The sequence below is a fragment of the Podarcis cretensis genome, assembly GCF_951804945.1.
Source record: "Podarcis cretensis genome assembly, chromosome: 5".
NCBI classification, from domain to species: Eukaryota; Metazoa; Chordata; class Lepidosauria; order Squamata; family Lacertidae; genus Podarcis; species Podarcis cretensis.
The window spans coordinates 78,227,360-78,244,525 of record NC_137174.1 but is presented as its reverse complement, the minus strand read 5'-3'; the positions used below and the strand labels follow the sequence as shown (position 1 = coordinate 78,244,525).

Here is a 17,166-nt window from a genome sequence, read left to right as displayed (position 1 = left end):
GTCTGTTCAGGACAGAATTAAATTTAGGCTAAACTGTGCTCGTGTGTAATGGAGATGAATGATGTGATTACTGCACCACCTGACCAGTTTTCCAAAATTTTATTCCTGTGTTGATGGAATTCTTAATGATCATTTTGCAGGTTCAGCTGTTTGACTTTTTTGAGAAGGAAACAGCTCAGCAGTTCCTCTGCGATCACATACACTGTGTAAGTTCGGGGGGGGGGGTATGCAGCGTCTTTACAAATGTGTACTGGTGGCCAAGTTTTATGTGGCTTTTAACAGTACCTACAGGTGGAACTGCACACATGCCTGTTTGCTCGTACCTTAGTGCACCACTGTGTTCAGTGGGGATTATTTCATTTCATTATTTCATTTCACTTTTAATTTGTATACCGTCTTTCTATTTCACAACACCCAAGGCGGTTTACAAGCTGAAGAAACAAAGAATGCACACCTTATAACAATCTAATCCAATACAAAAATGTGATAATAAAACATAACTTTAAAATAGGCAACTTGTATAAAATAAAGTAATATTCAACAATCCATTAGAATAGCATAGACTAATATTAAATATCAGCATATAAAAATTAAACAAATCCACTCTTAACAATTGTAATAAATAATTTCCAAACTGTAATCAATAAAAGAATGGCAAGTCACAGTGCATAAAATAATACAATACAAATCGAGAAACAGAGACTGGAGGGTGAGGCAAGGCAGGTGGAAGAAGGCCTTGCCTGATGAAGTCTCTCCCCTCACAGTTCTAGATCCAAAGATTCAAAAATTGTTCAGAATCTCTCAGATGTACTCTCAGATGACTGTAAATGGGGCTGCAGTCTTACTTGTCTTATTATGCAATGTTGTAAAATGGATCTATCTTTTGTTCTGATCCAGCTTTTGGCTAATAAACCTCGACTGCATTTTGAATTGCCTCGTGCATTTAGCACAATGTTCTTTTCCTCAGCTCAGTCACCACAGATAGGTACAGCAGGTGGGACCTGCAACAAACCATTACAGCGTGGCATGCTGCTGTTTAGGAAGCCAGTCGATGTCAGTATGCCTTTCAACTGATGTGCAGTGACTGGGCTCAATAACTGGTTCTGTCCCAACTCGGCTAGGTGGCTGGAGCACTTTCAGAGACCTTCCAGTCCTGGAAAGCAGGTCCCAGTGCTCTGGACCCACAAATGTGCATTGTGAGCACCAGACTCATGCAGAGTATAAATAACGCGGAAGCTAGCAGTGAAGCATAACTCCTTTTATTTCTAATAGCTGCTACAAACTAATGAACTACTGGCTTGCATGAGTGTTACATCTAGTCACTCAGCCATCTAGTCACTACATAGATAAGACTCTCTCCACACACAGAGTTAGGCAATCAGTCAGGAGTAGAAGAGCAGTTTACGCCCCCTCCTTTCTCAAAACATCGGATCAGGAGATTCTGTTAATGGGAGGGGTGAAAATAACAACAGTCCCTCCCTTCTATTCCCCCTGTTTTCTGTTCTCTTCCCCGCAATTTCAGCCAGCATTCCGTGGCCATTGAGCATGCTCAGTCCTTATCGGGCTTGGGCTTTTTTTCCTTTGCCTGTACATATTATCTGGACTGGGGTTCTGCACTTCGGTTCCCCTCCCCCTTTGCCTGTACATATTTTCTGCACTGAAAATCCTTGGGGGTTCCCCAAACACAGAAACCTAGAAAGCTGCCTTATCCTGCGTCAAACCATTGCTCCATCAGCACAGTATTGTCTACACTGATTGGCAGCAGCCCTCCAGGGTTCCAAGCAGGAGTCTTTTTTCCAGCCCTGCCTGGAGACCCCAGGGTTTGAACCCAGGACCTTCTGCATGCAACACAGGTGCTCTCCCACTAAGCTATGGCCCCTCCCCAGCTGATGTCTTTCTTTTGTGCGTGGGTGGTGCTGTTCTGGCTAAATAAGCAACAGCCTGAACTCAGATTGAACACCAGAAATCAAGGGGAGGCTCTGAAGATGTGTGTCAACATGAACCTGAGCAGTGGTGGACTTTGGTAATATGGTGCTTGAGCGAAGACAAAAGCCACCCCCCCAGTTCTTATTTTCATAATAATTCATTTGGGTACAGTTGTTTTTTATGGATCTTCTCAGTAGCTACTCGTATAAATAGGGTGTTGTTGTTGTTGTTGTTGTGCACCCCCTCAGCTTGGTGCCCTGTGTGCACTGCTCTAAATCTGATGCTGACCTGAGTAACATTCATCCTTCTCTTCTAATCAGCTGAACTGTGAAGGAAGTCATGGAGTGATTCTATTTCTGTACAGCTTGCTTTTCTCAAGGACATTTGAAAGGTAACAGAAATGTTCCCCTGCTTTATCAATACAGTGGTACCTCGGGTTACATATGCTTCAGGTTACATACGCTTCAGGTTACAGACTCCGTTAACCCAGAAATAGTGCTTCAGGTTAAAAACTTTGCTTCAGAATGAGAACAGAAAGTGTGCTCCGGCGGCGCGACAGCAGCGGGAGGCCCCATTAGCTAAAGTGGTGCTTCAGGTTAAGAACAGTTTCAGGTTAAGTACGGGCCTCCAGAACGAATTAAGTACTTAACCCGAGGTACTACTGTACCTAGATTTAAATTACCGGTAAGCAATAAGTCACTGCGTCATCCTTTCTTTCTTCTTATCTTTTTTAAATTTAAGAATAGTTTATTTGCCACAGCATATATTTCAAACATTCTCATAATCATAAAAACCACAAAATAACACGTCATGTGCTCCAACCTCATTAAAAGGAAGGGATACATTATATCTGCAACAATTTGAAAGGTTCAAATGTATACTTCAAGTATTCCAAACTATGTTACCCACCCCAAAAACTACTCCCCCATGTGCCTCACTAACTGTGTGTTCAATAAAATTGGTCTCTTGCTACCTGCAATTTCCATGTTAGCTCTTCCAACAAAGCTGTCTGCCAGACCGCTTCATACCACTTATCCATGATCAACAGTTGCAATGTTTTTCATGTTCTGACTATGGTCGTTCTCGCTGCAGTCAATAATTGGGTTATAAGATCTATATTTCTAATTCTTGGTGAGTCCTGGCTGTACAATTTAAGCAATGCCAGTCCTGGGGACATAGGAACTGTCTGCCTTGTAATCAAAGATATCTCTGCAAAGATATTTTCCCAGAATTTTTCTATTTTTGAACACTCCCACCACGTATGTCTGTTTGTTCCAATAGTGGGACACCCTCTCCAACACATAGGGGAGCTGTTGGGTTTTATATGTTAGACTTCTAGGTGTTAAATACCAGCAATTTGCGATCTTGAGGACTCTTTCTTTTGTCATTGCCGAAATAATTTATACAGGGCTTTGATCAACAGCCCATTCCATGCCTCTTCCTCAATTTCTAAATCCCAATTTGATTCCCACCATTCTCTCATATTATTCTGGGGAGGGAAATATGCCTCTGTAGTTGATATATACAGGGATGATATTAATTCTTTCATTGCTATATTTTCTTCTACTATTATTTTTTTGTATGTGGTTATTAATAATCTCCCCATTAAGTTGTCCTTTAAGTTATTATCATTATGGCAGATACCAGCAGGCAACTGCCCTCGCTGTGCAGGCGATGTCAGCAAAGCAGCTTCTTGGACACTAGTTTCTAAGATTTCCTGTGCTAAGGATCTACAGTTCCCAAGTCCCTGATCCCAGGGATGGAGGAAGGGGGCGGTGGGGGGTGGTCCGGCCCAGGTGTCACCACTGAGAGGGGTGACAAAAGGGCGGGCGGCACTCACCGCGGGGCCTGCAGCGCGCCTGAGCCACGCATTTATCCTGGGAGTGACGTGGTGGCTTGGGCGCCCACAAGGCTCTGCGCTGCCCCAAACAATCCACCCACCACATCCCCCTAGGCTGTAGGGTGTCTGAGTGGGAGGAGGCAGGCAGACTCCTCGGAGGCCTTGTGGGGCATCCTGCCCCGGCTCGCCCCACCCCACGGGCAACTGGCCCTGCCCCCACGGGCAGTTGGACCTACCCTTGGGTGCAGGGTGCATGCACCACTCCTGGTGCCCAATCAGCTTGCTCCGCCACTGCCTGATCCATGCCGCTCAATACGGAAGCCGTGTGGCACGTTCGGGTTCCAAAAAGCATTTGAAAACCGAAGCAGTTATTTCTGGGTTTGGGGCGTTTGAAAACCGAAACATTCAACTTCCAAGACTTTCGAAAACTGAGGTTCCACTATACTATACGCAGTTGCTGCATCTCCTCTGCAGGCAGATGTGCTGTTACATTTGCTGCTAAGTCCTTCAGCTCCTGCCGTGACTTGGCATAGGAGTTTCTGGGTGAATCAGTGCAGCATATGCTGCAAAATGAGGGTCTCAAGCAAGCAGTGATTCTATTGCCCTATGTGGTGAACCCAGTTCCCAATCCTCAGGCTTCCTCATTGAAAGCCAGGCTGATGTTGTGACCATACCTGCTTCATTGTAACGTGCGCCCCCCCCCCCCACCGAATCAGAGATGTTGCTTGCCAAAGGGGACTGGAGTGTACATGTGTTGTTTCATATTTTGATGGATACTTCCTTATGTGGGGTGGTATTGAGTATAATGGGTTCTCATGAAGACTCCTTGGATTGAAAATCATTTGGGTATGTTGTAGGAATTTTGAACTCTGCAGAGATCTTTAAAAGACTGAATTCCAAATGTTCAAGCCTTTCTGTAATCCCTTGTTGCTCTTCCATTGGGTGGTCTTTAAAAGAGCCTTTCAGTTTCTCCTCCTGGCCGCAGTTGTCTTTGGTTAAACCTTCTGATCAAATCCTCTGAGGAGGGTTTGCTTAAGTTATTTTAAATTCTCATTATTGGTTTCCTGTTGTTGTTGTTGTGATGGCCGGTTGCTTTAGGGCTAGCTAATAATGGCGATATAGTCAAATCTTTAAAAACTCATGTTGGACAAACTCCCTTAGCAGTCAAGATGGGCTTGGCACGTTGTAACATTGTCGGGATTCTGAGACTCCTGAAAGATAGTAAAACTTTCTGTGTTTGTTTGGGGAAGATCAGGGACTCCACATTAACCAGGTCTATATAACCGGCTTGCTCTCCTAATAAAGACCTCATGTGTCTTTTAGCTGATCGAAATGTAGACCAAGGCAGGAATGTGTCTTTATAGGTGCATGTCCTAAGGCTGACTTTGTTTGCTTGCAGTACTAAATGTTGCTGCTGTTTCATTTCACTGCCAGACTTCTGGCTTGAGTTCTCTCGAGGTTTGGGACTCATTTTTTGGTTTATCTCTTTAGCTCATGGGTAGTTAGATAGAATCCTGTGATTGAAATCCTGTGACTTCTTGAGTCGGATCTCCCCGCTGAGTGTCCTCATGACCTTACCAATCAAAATATCCATTTTGGAATGTAGTAAATTCAGCGTTTGACAAATAAAATCAATTGTTTTAGCTGTCATTAAAATCAGCTCAGCCAGGTTCTCTGGGCTCGTCTCACCCTTTTGGGGTTCTGAATTTGCCTCATTTCAATTGCTGTTGGGCTCCCCAATAATGCTAATTGGATCTTCATGTACTTCAGCTTGCACCACAAAGCGGTTATGAAGGGGGGACTTGTGCAGACTGTTTAGCTGCTGGGGGTGAGTAGTCCTCAATTTCTCTAAAACGTTTGCTGGGCCCCATGAGGATCCTTCCCACCAGTTAGTGCACCAGACTGGTATAACAGAGGGTGAGATTGATTGCTTGTGAAATAGGGACCACTTATAAATGCCATCTCCAACTCCTCAAAATATTTCATCAACAGTGTCTCCAAAAAAATTTACACATCACTTGGGAAGACAGACAAAACTAATGCCAGTGTACTGGAAGAAGCAAAGATCACCAGTGTTGAAACAATTATTCTTCAACATTAACTTCATTGGACTGGTCACGTTGTTTGGATGCCTGATTATCGTCTTCCGGAGCAATTACTCTATTCTGAACTTAAAAATGGAAAGCATAATGCTGGTGGTCAACAAAAGAGGTTTAAAGACTCTCTCAAGGTAAATCTTTAAAAATGTAGTATAAACTCCAACAACTGGGAAACACTGGCCTGCGAGCGCTCCAATTGGAGAACAGCCTTTACCAAAGTTGTCATGGACTTTGAAGACGCGCGAAGTCAGGACAAAAAGGGAGAAGCATGCTAAGAGGAAGGAACGCTTGGCAAACCCTCACCATTATCAACTCCCGCCCGAAAACCTATGTCTCCACTGTGGAAGGATGTGTAGACCCAGAGTTGCCTCCACAGTCACAGACTCACTGTTAAAACCGTGTTGATGGGAGACAATCTTACTCGGCTACGAGGGATCGAAGAAGAAGAAGAAGAAGAAGAAGAAGAAGAAGAAGAAGAAGAAGAAGAACAGAGGGTGACTGGAAATTACGGAGCAGCCAGCTTAATAAAGCATAGGCTTACTCTTGCAACATTATTGTTGTGTTTGAGTGAGCTGAACCTCCTGCAATGTCTTATCAGCATTAGTAGTTGAAGCTAAAGCTGCTTGGGTGGCTGGGGTGTGTTTTGACTACTGACGGCTTTATCGTCAAAGAATGCTGAATAAATTCCTTTTGACAGCCAAGGCCAGGGAGGCCTAAACTTTGGACAACTGTAAGTCTGAGTATAGACTGAGTGTAAGCTCCCCCCTCTGGATTATTCTGCAGTTACCATCTTCAGTTCAACTAATTATTAGCTTATTTAGCTTATGTAGGTAGCAACTTAAAATTTTAAAGAGGTTTTCTCACCGCTGCTGTATTGCAGTTGCCATCTTTGTAGTGTTACTTTTTTTAAAATATTTTGTCACCAGCGGCAGGGCAGCTGGACCCTTACAAGGCTGGACTGGATGAATCCCAAGCAGGAATTAAGATTGCTGGAAAAAATATCAAAAACCTCAGATATGCTGATGACACAACCTTGATGGCAGAAAGTGAGGAGGAATTAAAGAACCTTTTATTGAGGGTGAAAGAGGAGAGCGCAAAATATGGGCTGAAGCTCAACATCAAAAAAACGAAGATCATGGCCACTGGGCCCATCACCTCCTGGCAAATAGAAGGGGAAGAAATGGAGGCAGTGAGAGATTTTACTTTCTTGGGTTCCATGATCACTGCAGATGGTGACAGCAGTCACAAAATTAAAAGACGCCTGCTTCTTGGGAGAAAAGCAATGACAAACCTAGACAGCATCTTAAAAAGCAGACACATCACCTTGGCGACAAAGGTCTGTATAGTTAAAGCTATGGTTTTCCCAGTAGTGATGTATGGAAGTGAGAACTGGACCATAAAGAAGGCTGATCGCCAAAGAATTGATGCTTTTGAATTATGGTGCTGGAGGAGACTCTTGAGAGTCCCATGGACTGCAAGAAGATCAAACCTATCCATTCTGAAGGAAATCAGCCCTGAGTGCTCACTGGAAGGACAGATCCTGAAGCTGAGGCTCCAATACTTTGGCCACCTCATGAGAAGAGAAGACTCCCTGGAAAAGACCCTGATGTTGGGCAAGATTGAGGGCACAAGGAGAAGGGGACGGCAGAGGACGAGATGGTTGGACAGTGTTCTCGAAGCTACTAACATGAGTTTGACCAAACTGCAGGAGGCAGTGGAAGACAGGAGTGCCTGGCGTTCTCTGGTCCATGGGGTCATGAAGAGTCGGACACGACTAAACGACTAAACAACAACAAATGCAAGTAATGGGGCCGGAGAAGCCTTATTCTAAGGAAGAGGTTTTGCTACATATTCCTCTAATGAGAGCTTAGGTAACTGATATTTTTGCTCCCAGGCAACCTCTGCTTCCTCCATATAACAAAACCTCATCTAGGTGTAATAACAATCTTGGCTAGAGAGCATGCCTAGCCCTGCAATTTGGATCTAGGCTGTTTGGAGTTGGAATCCAACTAGTACCGGGGGGGGGCAGGGGGCACGGGACACACAGATACCCCATTTCTGAGGTAGGGAGCTGTATCGCCAAAGAATTGATGCTTTTGAATTATGGTGCTGGAGGAGACTCTTGAGAGTCCCATGGACTGCAAGAAGATCACATCTATCCATTCTTAAGGAAATCAGCCCTGAGTGCTCACTGGAAGGACAGATCCTGAAGCTGAGGCTCCAATACTTTGGGCACCTTATGAGAAGAGAAGACTCCCTGGAAAAGACCCTGATATTGGGAAAGACTGAGGGCACAAGGAGAAGGGGGCGACAGAGTACGAGATGGTTGGACAGTGTTCTGGAAGCTACTAACATGAGTTTGACCAAACTGCGGGAGGCAGTGGAAGACAGGAGTGCCTGGCGTGCTCTGGTCCATGGGGTCACGAAGAGTCGGACACGACTAAACGATTAAACAACAACAACAACCAGAGCATAAAGTTTTAGAATGAAGTTGGTGTAAGGCTCAAAACCTAAGGAGAAAGCACGGAGTGGTTCAAAGCTACAAAGTGAACATTTTTTACAAAGCCTTATTTCTGGAGGAGATATTAGAAGTTAATAGGATTGGGACGCCATGGAGGGAAGACTGGTGGAACTGAGAGATATAAGCTCATTCATTTTGTGACCAGGCATGTTCAGTCTACTGCAGGGAGTTGGATTCGATGACTCTTTGGGTCCCTTCCAACTCTACAATTCAACAATTGATATTTCTGTGTGACTCACAAGCTTTGGATCTGTCATTCTTACTGTGCAGCATACCTATGCAAGCTTTCATTTGGCGGTGGTTTTGGGGGGACCCTGTATAAAATCATGCCTACTCAAGAGGATCTGCTTTAATAGTACTGGATATGATGTTGACCTCAACTCTTGGAAAAGCAAAGTGTGCCTGCGTGCCTTCTTTCTTGTTTTCTTCTGTCAGGCAGGGTGGAGACTAGCAAACAGATGGGCTGGTGCTGCCCACACCATTTAATTGAAAGTCCAAATTGGCCTATGGGCCCTGAAAAAGATTTGTGGCCTCTGCTCTAACCACTACACCACACTGATTGTCAAACCCATCCTGTGCTGTGGGAACACTATGAGAATATCATCCATTGCTTCCCTGCCCTCCCGCAACAGCTGGGTATAGCATATTCAAATGCATCCCTGTAGTCATCCTGGGATAGTTCAGTTGGTGGAGCATGAGGTTCTTAATCTCTGGGTCGTGGGTTCATGTTCCATGTTGGGTGAAAGATTCCTGCTTTGCAGGGGGTTGGACTAGATGATCCCTTGTAGCCCCTTCCAACTCTACAATTCTATCATTCTATGATCCCTGCTCTTCCATCCCTGAGACTGTAAGGTTGTATCCAAAGTTGTCCAAGCGGGTGGAAAACTCATGCAGGGTATCTCCCCCACCCCCACCTCAAAAAGCCTCTCCAGATTTTCAGGGGAACCTACAAAACTTTTGGGCTGGTGTCTTACGGGGCTGCGGCGGGAGAGGGGGAGTCCACCTGAAATCAGAGTCTGGCGTTCTGTTAGCAAAATTCTGGCAAGCAGGTTGACAGTGAAGTGTGACTCACGGCAGCGAGCAACAATAGGGAACGCTAATTTTGTCTTTGTGCTTTGGTTGGGTAGGCTGCAAAAAGACCTTGACTGTACCACAACTCATCTGTTGCAATGCAGGCTTGGAAGCTTCATCTGCAGACAAGTAGGTGTATCGGAGGGGGGGCAGCTGTGGCTCGTGGGGGTGGGTGTAAGCTGCCGTGTTCTCCCAGCAGTGGCATCGTGCTCGTTGGGATGGAGATGGGCTCAGAGGGAGGCTGTGGTGGGGCAGTCAGGGTGGCAGTGGTCCTGCGAGGCTCTGTTATTGTTGTTTTTTATAGAAAAACTTTATTAATTTTCACATAGTCAAATATACACAAGTAACATAACATATAAAACAGAAAATGATCCAAATGAATAGAAACGATGAAATAAGAAAAGATAAAGAAACAAACATAAACAAATACGATATACTACACTTACATGACAGATTAAAATGTATAACTTCCAATAATTCTCATTATACTACTTATATTATCTGTATTCCTTATTGTTCATACAATACGTTTTTAAAAATTCTTTGAATATTTTCCATTCCCTATAAAACTTCTGGTTTGACACTCCTCTAATTTTTCCAGTCAACTTTGCTAGTTGCAGGTATTCTATCATAAGAATTTGCCACTCTGTAATCGTTGGTAAGATTTCGTTCTTCCAATTTCTTGCCACTATTATCCTGGCTCTGCTAACCTTGCCACTGTCACTGTGTAATGTTGTGAAGGCTGCGTGCCACCCCCAGTCTCTGCCTAGCAGCAGAGGTGGAGCTAGCTGCTCTGGCACCCAGAGCAGCGTGACCTGGGGGCAGGGCTAGTGTCCCAGGGGGTGGGGCAAGCATCCCAGGGGTGTGCTGCCCACGGCGAGCATCCCAGGGGGCGGCTGCAATGTCACACCCCCCCCAAGGATGACACCCGGGGCAGACTGCACCCACCGCACCCACCTCGCTCTGCCTCTGTCTATCAGTAGCAATATTCCAGGGGGTTCCAGGCACTTACCCAGGGTTCTGTTTCTGTTGGGGAAATCAAAGCACAATGGAAGCTAGTGTCCTTAAGACAGGCATCCCCAACCTGCGGCCCTCCAGATGTTTTGGCCTACAACTCCCATGATCCCTAGCTAACAGGACCAGTGGTCAGGGATGATGGGAACTGTAGTCCAAAACATCTGGAGGGCCAAAGGTTGGGGATGCCTACTTTAAGATATATGGTTTATTTTATACCTGCTTACACCTTCAATGGAGGGAGTGCAGAACATTCCGACTAAACATCGGGAAGAACTTTCCAACAGTAAGAGCTGTTCCACAGTGGAACCGTCTCCTTTGGGAGTTTGTGGGCTCTCCTTCATTGGAGGTTTTTAAGCAGAGGTTGGATGGCCACCTGTCATGGATGCTTTAGCTGAGATTTCTGAAATGCAGGGAGTTCGGCTAGAAGACCATTGGGGGGGTCCCTTCCAGCTCTACCATTCTATGTTTCTATTATTATATCCCAAGAGTGTCTCCCATTGCCTCTCCTTCCCAGAATGGCTCAGTTGGTAGAGCATGAGATTCTTAACCTTAGGGTCACAGGTTCGAATCCCACGTTAGGCAAAAAGTTTCCTGCATGGCAGGAGGTTGGACCAGATGACCCTCATAGTCCCTTCCAACTCTGCAATTCTACGATTGCTGAACACTGAGGAACAAGCCGCTCTTGAGGTCAGCTTCTGATTCCCCACCTGAAAGCACGATCTGGGTCGTTTTCTCCTTTAGGCCATTCTGAACATCATCTTAACAGGCAGAGCTTGTCCACACGTGTTTAATGGGTTCCAGAAACTTGAGGCGGAAGGCAATGTGCAAAAGCAGCTGCATGGCGTCTTGTCCCGCAGTGAGGTGGGCTATTTACACTGGAGCAAGGAAGAAGTGGAACATTACAGATTCCCACAGGTAAGGTAAACATGCAAATCGGTGCATAGGTCTTTTCGGTGCAGGTAAGCATTTGAGCTACAGGGCCAAACTACACGTAACATTAGCAATGTGTTTGAAGGAGCATGCTTTACCTGGGCTCCTTTGGGAGGAAGGGAGGAATATAACACATAAGGATATGTTTGGGTCCCAGTGTGGTGTAGTGGTTAGAGAGTCAAGCTAGGACCTGGTATGTAAGGTTTTTATGTGTTGCAAATTCCTAGCGGCCAGTCGTTTTCTGTTATCAGCTGGACCATGCTCTTATTTTTATTTGATGCCTACATGGGAGGAAGTTTTTTGAAACAGATGAAGATGTTGGTTTTGTTTGGGGGCTCTGTGTTTTCTTTTTAATGCCTTGCCGCACCATGAGACTGTGAATGAACTATGCCCTCCCCTCCCTAGGTTGGCAGCATGCTGAAAACTCCTAAATTGCCTGTTTGGTTGTGCAACATCAGTGGAACATACAGCGTCCTTTTCAGCACTAACAGGCTGCTCTTGTCCGACTGGAAAATGGAACACCTCTTTGATTTGTATTTTTATAATGGACAGCCCTCGCAGAAGACAACAGTGCATCTAACAGTAGGTAGGCACTTACCTTTACTGAAAGAGAACTTTTCAAATGAACACTCCTGACATCTCTTCAATTTTATATGTCCATCAATGCCTTTTTTCCCCACAAGTGATACTTAAATCCATTTTGGTGTGTTTTGCATGGATCAAATATATATCTATATTTAACAAAAAAAAGTTCTGTGGCCTTGCCTGCACCTTCTCAGTTTTAAACTGGCATACATTTGCATCCTGTGCTACATTAACAATACATTCTAAACTAACATGTGCTTTAGATAAGCAAACCTTATGAAAACACCCATACAAGCAACAGTAAACAGCACAATAAGAGAGAGGGGGCAACTCTGAGAGCAGATCTGAAAGGAGACTCTAGCAATTAGGAAAGAGGAGAAGTACAGTCCCTGGGGGAAATTCTGAAAGCATTCTCAGTAGGGGAGAAAATACCCCCAATCATTTTTTAAGCTGTATAATCCATTAAGAGCCCAGTTGTTGTTGTTCTTCTTTTTACTAAGCACTCAGTGACCATTGAATGTCAAGAAAGCCTCTATGTTTTTAAGATGTTTTATCACTTGTGGTTTGCCACCCTGGGCTCCTTTGGGAGGAAGGGAGGGCTATAACACATAAGGATATGTTTTGAGTCCCAGTGTGGTGTAGTGGTTAGAGAGTCAAGCGAGGACCTGGTATGTAGGGTTTTTGTGTGTTTTTTTAAGCTGCAGGCCCTGATCCAGATTGGGTCTGTGGAACAGGGAAAGTGGGGTATAACCCTTTCCTCCTGCATCATTCCCCCCACAAAAGCCCCCTCACCAAAGCCATCTTTGGGCAATTTGCCCTTATTTTGAGGCTGTGTTTTTAACACCATTGTGTATTGTGTCCTAGAAAGAAAGATACAGGAGCATATGGGGCCTGATCCACAGGACGCTGCCATATATCAGTAATGTCTACCCTGGAACGCAGGTGGCGCTGTGGCCTAAACCACAGAGCCTAGGGCTTGCCGATTGGAAGGTCGGTGGTGCGAATCCCCGCCACTGGGTGAGCTCCCGTTGCTCGGTCCCAGCTCCTGCCCACCTAGCAGTTCGAAAGCACGTCAAAGTAAATAAATAGGTACCATTCCAGCTGGAAGGTAAACGGCGTTTCCGTACACTGCTCTGGTTCACCAGAAGTGGCTTAGTCATGCTGGTCACATGACCTGGAAAAACTGTCTGCGGACAAACGTCGGCTCCCTCGGCCAGTAAAGCGAGATGAACACTGCAATCCCAGAGTTGTTTGCGACTGGACTCAACTGTCAGGGGTCCTTTACCTTTTTTAATGTCTACACTGACTGGCAGTGGGTCTCAGGGTTTCAAGCAGGAGTCTTTTCCAGTCCTGTGTGGAAACTCCAGGAATTGCATTTGGGGGCTTTTGAATGCAATGCATGTCCTCTGCTAACTGACCTAAAGGCAGACAGCTGAAGCAGAGGAGAGGCTGAGAGGCGTGAGAAACACCAATGCCAGAAGCTTCCATTTTGCACGAAACAGCACACACACAAGCTTCTTTTCTTTTTTCCTTTCAGACACCCATTCTCATCACTGGGAGGAAAATCACTGTGAGGAGGACGGCGATGCAGAAAAGCGATTCCCTTCTGTGGAGATGGCCATCCGAACAAAGTGGGAGGGTGCTGCTATCAATTGGAACGGCGTGGTCCCCTTCTTCTGAAGATTACGGGTGCGGGCACAGAGCTGGTCCCCAGGCTCTCTTGCACGGATCCTGCTGCCCAGGTCTGGAGGAGAAAGAAAGGAAACTGCTACCAATGGACAGCTCAATGGGCCTGCCAGTTTGGACTTCCAATCTGCATTCGGTAAATAAATTAGCTGTGCTTATGGGATAAGCAAAAGACAAACTGTGCAACATGTGGACACACAGAGAGAGAACGCTGCAAGCTAAACACAGAACTGAGATAAAATCGGAGTATAGCAAGACAGTTTTACACACACACACACACACACACACACACTGCTGTGAACCTTTGCTTCTCCCACCAGCACCTCATGGAAGGGTGCTGCCTGTCATGGAAATATAATTGTTGTGAAATGACTGAGGACCTAAAGTCAATTAGGAATGTTGGAAGCGACAGAATGAAGTCATGACCCACCGTTTCATATCTTCATGATGATTTCTCCCTGTTGTTGAAAATTATTACTGTTTCTGTTGTTGAATTTTTCTGCTGCCAGGATGCACAGTCTGTAGCGTACAGAAGTCCCAGCCCAGAGTTCAGAATGTCTGCAGTCCATTCCTAAGAAGCATATACATTTGGAATGCAATTTAATTAAGTGGCAATTACTGTGGCTGAGCATGGGTGAAAGGGCACTTTCAACATGACAAATATGTGAATCGACATAGAGAGAGTGATGAGGTTTAACAGACCATGTGAGTCTAGCAGTTCAACATGTGCTTTGAAAGGGGGGAAATTACTTTTTTAAAACTTTTGGAGGAGAGGGAGGTGATTCAGTAGGTTGGACACGGGAGGAAAAATGGATAGGATAATTTAGGCAAAAAAGATAGAGGTGTCCTTTTTCCTACATCAAATAAAATCTAAGTAGCTAAAAGCTTGGATACAAATGTTTTTTTTTAAAAAAAGAAAAAAGGCTTTGTGAGAAACTTGCAAGAGAAACATAATACAAATTAAGGGTGTGTCTAAGCAGTATTTAAAACAATTTGCACACATGGAGGAAACTGGATAGCAAACCTTTTAAAGAAGTAAAAAGAACTTAAATTGTTTTGTAAACTAGGGCAGAAAATCAGTAGTGGCTTTGAAAATCGCTAGATATGTTTTTCCCCTTTTGACCTCAATATATCACAAGGGCACTGTAAAAATAAATGTTGAAATATATTTTTTTAAAAAATTAAAAATGTCCAGTAGCACCTTAGAGACCAACTAAGTTTGTTCTTGGTATAAGCTTTTGTGTGTGCATGTACACGAAAGCTTATACCAAGAACAAACTTGGTTGGTCTCTAAGGTGCTACTGGAAAATTCTTTTTATTTTGTAATATATTTTGACAGTGTCAGACCAACACGGCTATCTAACTGAATGTAAAAATAAAGTATTGGTAATCTATTATCAGGAAATAATAATGGATAATTTGGCAGTACTGGGTGCCTAAGAAAATTAACTGAAAAGACCGAGATGGCATTTGTACTTTGCTTGATCACGGCAGCTGAAATAAATGTAACCTAACTCTAGGCAACGTTGTATGCAACTAAAGCATGATTAATTAATAAGTATGTAAAACCTGATGACTTACGGATGTGTAAGAAACGGTAGATAACCTAATTTGTTGAAAATTGGTCATTTTTTATAGCACATAATTATATCATTGCCAAGCTTTTGGTTTGCTGCTTCTTCTTTTTCCAACTTAGTTGTATTGATAAAATAATGTTGAATATGGCTCTGCTCGAAACAGAGGGAAATATGCAATATAGAATCCTGCCACCCAGTTGTCTTCCTCTCCTCCCTGGATCAGTCTATGAAATCTACACCGCCACAACCGGAGAGCAGGTGCGCCCTATTGAGTAGCTTGCAAGGCAAATACGATTCAAGCAAGCTACGTAATGTACAGTACGGTGTTACACAGCGGCAAGTTACCCACAAGGTGGCGCTCAGAACTGCAAACTTTTATCATTCAAGTCAACGACAGCAAACAAACCAAGGGCGCTCAGGTGTTGTTGATTCTGCTTAATCCATACAGCGAGCTATCCACTACCAGCTGTTTTTGGTGTGGCATTGTTTCTGGGAGCATGGCATGGTTTAATAATAATAATAATAATAATAATAATAATAATAATAATAAATTATATTTATACCCCGCCCTCCCTGGCTAGAGCTGGGCTCGGGGCGGCTAACACCAATAAAATTTCAGTAAAAACATAGTAAGAAAAAAGAAAAAGAAAAAAATACAATTTAAAATACAGGTAAAATGCAATCTAAAATGCAGCCTTATTTTAAAAGTCAAAACCATAAGGGGAGGGAAACATAATGGTCAGACTGAGTCCAAACCAAAGGCCAGGCGGAACAGCTCTGTCTTGCAGGCCCTGCAGAAAGATGTCAAGTCCCGCAGGGCCCTAGTCTCTTGTGACAGAGCGTTCCACCAAGTCGGGGCCAGTACTGAAAAGGTCTTGGCCCTAGTTGAGACCAACCTAACCACCTTGAGACTTGGGACCTCAAAAATGTTGTCATTTGTGGACCTTAAGGTCCTCTGCGGGGCATACCAGGAGAGGCGGTCCATAGGTACGGTCTAGGCCGCATAGAGCTTTAAAGGTCAAAACCAGCACCTTAAACCTGACCCTGTACTCCACCGGGAGCCAGTGCAGTTGGTAAAGCACTGGATGAATGTGATCCCACGGCAAAGACCCCATAAGGAGCCTCGCCACAACATTCTGCACCCTCTGGAGTTTCTGGGTCAGCTTCAAGGGCAGCCCCGCGTAGAGCGAGTTACAATAATCAAGCCTGGAGGTGACTGTCGTGTGGATCACAGTGGCTAGGTCAGGGCGAGAGAGGTAAGGAGCCAACTGTTTAATACGGCAGAGATGGGAAAATGCCATATGCTGTGTTCAAGCAAATCAGGAGGAAAGCTCAGTCTGGATGGTGAATATTAGAAGCATAGAACTGTAGAGTTGGAAGAGACCCTGAGGATTGAGTCCAACCTCCTGCAGTGCTGGAATATACAGCTGTCCTTTATGGGGTTTGAACCTGCAACCTTGGCATTATTATCAGCACCATGTTGTAACCCACCGAGCTATAACTTATACCCCGGGAGGCACATTCCCTCGAGACAGATGTCAACAACAATTTATCCATCTAAACCAATATTGTCCATTCTGACCAGCAGAGGTTCTCCATGGGCTTTCTTGTCAGCGCCTACCCAATAATTGTAGCTGGAGACGTCAGGCCCTGAATGTGGGATGTTCTGTGTAGGAAGCATCTATGGCACATACACCCTCCCCGCAAAAATCATAAGGATTGCGGACTATGAGATTGTTATGGTAATTTAGATGTAGTAAAGATAACAGAGGGACCCGGGTGGTGCTGTGGGATAAACCACAGAGCCTAGGGCTTGATGATCAGAAGGTCGGCAGTTCGAATCCACGCAACGGGGTGAGCTCCCGTTGCTCGGTCCTTGCTCCTGCCAACCTAGCAGTTTGAAAGCACATCAAA

General features: G+C 44.7%; 1 protein-coding gene across 1 annotated transcript in view; it reads left to right on the top strand.

The window, feature by feature from the left end:
* The window catches only part of MINDY4B (MINDY family member 4B), a 30,666-nt gene extending 15,373 nt beyond the window's left edge, over nucleotides 1–15,293 (top strand). Inside the window, exons 7-13 of the mRNA XM_079978074.1 lie at nucleotides 141–206; nucleotides 2,247–2,317; nucleotides 9,514–9,586; nucleotides 11,216–11,389; nucleotides 11,810–11,990; nucleotides 13,527–14,832; nucleotides 15,057–15,293. Coding sequence (XP_079834200.1) covers nucleotides 141–206; nucleotides 2,247–2,317; nucleotides 9,514–9,586; nucleotides 11,216–11,389; nucleotides 11,810–11,990; nucleotides 13,527–13,669 — 708 coding nt within the window. The 3' untranslated portion in view covers nucleotides 13,670–14,832; nucleotides 15,057–15,293. The remainder of the gene's footprint in view (nucleotides 1–140; nucleotides 207–2,246; nucleotides 2,318–9,513; nucleotides 9,587–11,215; nucleotides 11,390–11,809; nucleotides 11,991–13,526; nucleotides 14,833–15,056) is intronic.
* The last annotated feature ends 1,873 nt before the right edge of the window (nucleotides 15,294–17,166 follow it).